The sequence below is a fragment of the Eurypyga helias genome, unplaced genomic scaffold, assembly GCF_000690775.1.
Source record: "Eurypyga helias isolate BGI_N326 unplaced genomic scaffold, ASM69077v1 scaffold28096, whole genome shotgun sequence".
NCBI classification, from domain to species: domain Eukaryota; kingdom Metazoa; phylum Chordata; class Aves; order Eurypygiformes; family Eurypygidae; genus Eurypyga; species Eurypyga helias.
Window position 1 is genome coordinate 5,519 of NW_010258959.1, and position 5,510 is coordinate 11,028.

At 45.6% G+C, this 5,510-nt stretch overlaps 1 protein-coding gene across 1 annotated transcript in view; it reads left to right on the top strand.

Moving 5' to 3' along the window:
• Positions 1–987: 987 nt before the first annotated feature.
• Positions 988–5,510, top strand: part of SIN3A (SIN3 transcription regulator family member A) — a 27,590-nt gene continuing 23,067 nt past the window's right edge. The window contains exons 1-4 of the mRNA XM_010154546.1: positions 988–1,202; positions 2,808–2,984; positions 4,713–4,819; positions 5,326–5,508. Of these exons, the coding sequence (XP_010152848.1) occupies positions 1,014–1,202; positions 2,808–2,984; positions 4,713–4,819; positions 5,326–5,508 (656 nt within the window). The 5' untranslated portion in view covers positions 988–1,013. The remainder of the gene's footprint in view (positions 1,203–2,807; positions 2,985–4,712; positions 4,820–5,325; positions 5,509–5,510) is intronic.

Sequence of the window (5,510 nt, forward strand, 5' to 3'; positions counted from 1 at the left end):
CTGAGAGGATAAGCTTGAAGAGCAAGTCCAAAAAGAAATTAAGTCATCTTCCTTGTCCTAACCTCTCCAAGTAAAAGGAGACGGTAGTAAAGAGGGACGCAGAGGGAAAGCACTTGGTGACACAGAGCCTGTGTTGTCAAGCCCACGTTGATCTGTACTGAACCTCTGTGCTGCTGGTTCCGTTTACCTATTTGACGTGCTCTGGGATATTCGTGAATGATCTTTGAGTTCTTTGGTTAATGGTGGGTTTAGAGTGAAGAGCTGTCCTGACTTGGTGGATGAGAATTGGCTTAGTTGGCTGTTCATCTGGGGGAACTTTGTTCTCCTTTATTTTTTATCCATGTGTCCACGTTAGCAATGAACATATTTAATTGCACTGGAACACGAAAAGACTTGCTTTGGAGAGGTCCTGATGAATTACAGGCTGAAGAGGGGGGGGATTTCACTCTGTTCTCTGTCCATCGAACTCCGTAATAGGCTGCCAATGCTGTTGAGCACCCAGTGGTTCGATGAACAGCAGATAACATCTCAAGGATGGCAGTAACTCTCCAGATGTAGAAAATGGCACTGGAATTTGCTTGCAGAAAAGAGTAGGTGAGTAGTTCAAACAGGGCGAAGAATTCATGGCACTTGTAGGAGTGGGACAGTGGCAAGATGACCTGTCAGTAACACGCTCTCCCTCCGTTGTGTTGAAACACTGCATTGCTCAGGGTCTGTGTGTGCTAGCGACGGCCTTTGAGCGAGATTGAAGAAATCGTGAACTTTTAAGCAGAGTGTTTTATTTTCAACAATAAGACTTGTATATATTTTGTGATGAAACACAATCGCATATTTCATGCAGAAAGCTGAATCTTAATGCTCGAGCTAACCAAACTGAATAGAGGGAAACTTGCCCTCCCTGCTCTTGGTGAACTTAGTGTCCACAGCCCTGGCAGGGAGCGACGAATCAACTGCGTTTGCTAATCTGTCTGTTTTTAACAGGTTTTGTAGTGCTTCCCGAGCATGAGTTCAGAATGAAGCGGCGATTGGATGAGCAGGAGTCACCTGTGTATGCGTCGCAGCAGAGGCGTATCACCAGCAGCACCGAAGCTTTTCAACACCAGCACCGCGTGCTTGCCCCGGCACCTCCGGTATATGAGGCTGTTTCGGAGACCATGCAGTCTGCCACGGGGATTCAGTACTCGGTAACTCCCAGCTACCAGGTGTGTGTGCTCATCCCTTAGCTGCAGCTCAGGGGATCGTCTGCCGTCCTCCTGCGTGACCAGCCCGCACCGTGTCATTTCACGGTAGAGTTGTGTATTTGAGACAAGGTTTATTTTAGTAACCAGGGCTTCCTAAAGAAAAACCAAGGTTGGACAATGTGCTTGTCATACATCTCAGCTGAAGCACTTGCTTTAAGACTACAGGCTTCATTCACCTTCAGAGCCACCTGAACAAATGTGGTGTTGTTTGACTTGCTTGAAAACGATTGTTTTAATGATTCTCTCAGACTGTGGTCTCTGCATCCTAGAGGCAAATGTGTGCAGGGCTTTTTTCTCCATTTTTCTTTTCTTCACCAGGAAAATGTTTGTTGTTATGGTTGCTCTGTCACAGGCGAGCCATATCTTGTGTGATCTTAAGCTTAGACTGGCTCGGATCAGCATTTAGATTGGAGACTTTCAGGAAAATTGAAGTGTTTCAGAAAGCATTACCCTGGGGTCATTAGGTGGCATTTTTCCCTCTCTTGCCTCCTTTGCAGCTGGGGAGAGAAAAAAAAAAATTGAGTGGGCTGGAGATATATCCCAATGAAAGACCAGGGAAAGGCTATTCCTGTGTTATTTGTCTCTGCCATGTTGCGTCTTCTACGCTTGTGTTGCTGGTGAGCTGCCCTCCCTCTTCAGTGCTTAATTTTACGCACAGTTTCTTCCTTACTTCTGGAGAAGGGATGCTCATGGTGACAGTAGCAGCCACAGAGGTGAAGAGCCTGCAGACAAACACTTGCAGGGTCTGGAAGATGATGTGTTTTTTGTTGGCAGTCCCAAAAAGAACTTGGATGGACCAGCAAGCAGATTGTTTCGTGTTCATGAGAAGGATTTTTAAAAAAGCATATCCCATCTAAAAGGCATGAGTAGAAAACAGTTTGTGTAAAATGAAGAGTAGGTTATTTTTATTTAAGGCTCTTTTAATATATTGTCCAAATTGAAACTTTTCTGGTGTAATGTCTGAAGGAAGCCTGAAAAGTGCATGCCTTCTGTTACTTTCCTTTGGTTTTCTAGGGGAGGTACCAAGCTGAGATTTCCCCTGAATCTGCTGGGGCCAGAGAGCCACAGTTTGACTTCCAGTAACTGAATTGAACAGGAGTGTGGAAGCTCTTAAAGATTCATTCATTCAGATTACTGCTTATGCCACAGTCTTTCTTAGAGAAAAGAGAGAACCTTGACTCTGTCAGACTAAAGATCTCATTTTAGGCTCCTTTTGCAGGTCTTTGTTAATGACTGGACAGCCAGTGAGTCTGCAGGCTGGAGAGGACCTGTGTTTGTAGTGTTTGCAGAGAGGGCTCCCCTGTGTTTGGAATATGGGATCAGAGTTGTCTTGTTTCGTTTTTAGGTCTCTCTGGGTCATTGTTGAAAAAAAAAAAAACCAAAAAATAAGTTTTGAATGAGGTTGTCAGCAATCATGGTCCCAGGTCACACTGACTGTGTTCTGCCTCCTTAAAATTTTGCTTGTATGTCTGGGCCTGGGAATACTGATCCTGCTGTCTGTCCGTGCAGGGAGTAGAGGCGGACAGGAAGCTGCAGCCGTACCTGACATCCTCTTTGCCTTGCCAGGTGTCGGCCGTGCCACAGAGCTCGGGTAGCCATGGGCCAGCCATCGCAGCCGTCCATAGCGGCCACCACCACACCACGCCAGTGCAGCCTCACGGGAGCCAAGTGGTGCAGAGCCACACTCACCCCACGCCGCCAGCCGTGCCCGTGCAGGGGCAGCAGCAGTTCCAGCGGCTCAAGGTAACGCTGGGCATTGCTGCCTTAAGCAATCCAACCTTTCGGGGGGAAATCTGCTGGCTGGCAAGAGGAGCTCAGCTAAAAGTTGTTCTATTCAATGGGTGTTTGAAATGAAGGTGCGGTTGAACGGGGTGTGGGTGTTGCTTCTGGGTGAGAGCAAGAGGGTGATCAGAGCATCCATGTATACCTGACTTACGGCACTAGGCACAAAATATTATCCCATGTCTTCTTTGGAATCCGTTTGTGGATAAAAAAAAACCCAACTTTGGAAAGGTTTGGAGTTGGGAAGGTTGTTGCAAGTATTTCTTTCGAACTGCTGACCCGACTTGTGGAATTGCTAGGTCTGTGCCCAAATCCTGGGGCAACCAGGAACCTTTTTCTATTCGGTGTGCAGGAGAGGCCTCCCTGCAAGGCCAGCTTTCTTGACAAGGCTTAGTTGCTTCTGTTCAGAGGACTGTTGAATGTATAAAGGGATTTCTCTTTCTGCTGAAACACTGTTGTTTCAAGTACTGCAATAAAAAGATGGGCTTGTGAGGAAAAAATCGTGAAGGAAAGAAAAGGAAGTATTGATCGGAGTATTCATATGAATGGGTTAAATTGCCAAAACATTTGGTGCTTTTCTGAACACATGGCTTATGTGGGTGGTTGTGTGGGAGTAATTTGGGAGTAAGGAAGGCTCTATTCTTGGATTATGTGCTGTAAAATCCTTTAAAAAGAGAAAACTTCACCAAAAATAAGCCATTTAAGTAGCTGCATTTGGTGCAGCTCTAGCGAGAAGGTCGCGTATGTATGAATTGATGCCTATTTCTTCGTCTCTTCCAAATACGGTGCAAGTCTTCCAGTTTTGGTGGAACCCACATCCTCGTGTGGTGAGAGACCCTTTCCTTTTGCAGAATGTAGGGCACTTCATTTCTAGACACCTCTGAAAATGGTTTCTGAGCGTGTGGTTCTTTCTCCCAGTGAAATCGACGGCAGATCCTCTGCTGGTGCAGGATTGGGGCCATGGGTGTTGGTCTTCCTTTGCTGTCATTTGATTTCAGACGAAAGCGAGGTGGTGTGTGTAGCTCTTGCGGCTGATGGGCGCGTGGCCTGGCTGTCGGAGGCGATAGGGACCCAGAGCTCTCGCTTTAGGCTGTGGATGTGCTTTCAGTGCATCTGAAAATTGGATGTTGGTACACGCACGGTTCATGAACTTCTTGCTGTTTGAGGTGTAAAACAATTTACCGCCCACAGTTGCCATTTTCAAAATCGTTGTGTCGAACTGAAATGTCTGGCTTTTTGAAAACAGTGGAAGTGTGTACCTGGCAGACATCTACTACACAGAGTATGTCAGTTCCACTTTCTGCTTATTCTTAGGCTTCCATAATAATTTCCACATATGAATGCAGGAAAAATACTCCATCTAGTTCTGTTTATCCTAGCAGTCACTTCAGCGATGGTAAATTTGGAGTATCGGTTTTTTTTTTCTCTTGAGTAATTCCACTGATCTGCATTGCTATTTTTCCTTTTTGTTTCTTTTTGGCATAGTTTTATCTTGTGAGCCAGGAGTGGGGAGTGAGTATCATTTATTCAAATAGTGTTGGTAGTACACTAACCAGGCTGATGGTATTTTGCTCCTTAGCCCTGAGCAGGGAATTAACAGCTGTGTTTTCAAATAACGCGTGTTTTGCAAAACAGCGGGAGGTGAAATAAAATCTTCTCTGCTACTATAACCTGTCTGTTCGTGTTCAGGTGGAGGATGCATTGTCTTACCTTGACCAGGTGAAGCTGCAATTTGGTAGCCAGCCACAGGTCTACAATGACTTCTTGGATATTATGAAGGAATTTAAATCTCAAAGGTAACAAGCTGTTTTTTGCTTTATTCTTCCAGGTTAGAAAAGGGTGTACGTAGGCATGGGAGCACAGAGCAGGAGCTGCATTCTGTCCTTCCGTGTGGAAAGTTACACACCTCTAGCAGTAGTGTAAAAGCAGTTGTGTTCTTTGTTTTTTCTGAAAGCTAAATGCACCGCTTCGTTTGTACTATATCTCTGCTTAAGAGTGGGAGTTTGCGAGTTTGGCCTTGACGGCTGATTCATCTGGCTGCCTGGTTGTCTTCCCATCAGTAATGGTCAGACTTGGGACTAGATCTCATAGATAGAGAATGCTCTCTGGGCTAGTACGAAGGACACTAGGATTATTTTAAGTTCAGTAGTGTATTTATAGGCGTCAGTTTTGTATTGCTTCATAGATTAGAGGTGATAAGGTTAAAAAATCTAATGGAAAAATTCTGATGTGGAGAACTTGGTGTGTACCACTGAAAGGGTCTTTGAGGATCATGACATTTTTGATCTCGTTCCTTTTTCAGTATTGACACTCCAGGAGTGATCAGCCGCGTATCGCAGCTCTTTAAGGGCCACCCAGACTTGATCATGGGCTTCAACACCTTCTTGCCGCCCGGTTACAAGATTGAGGTGCAGACGAATGATATGGTGAACGTGACAACGCCGGGGCAGGTTCACCAGATCCCTACTCACGGCTTGCTGCCCCCCG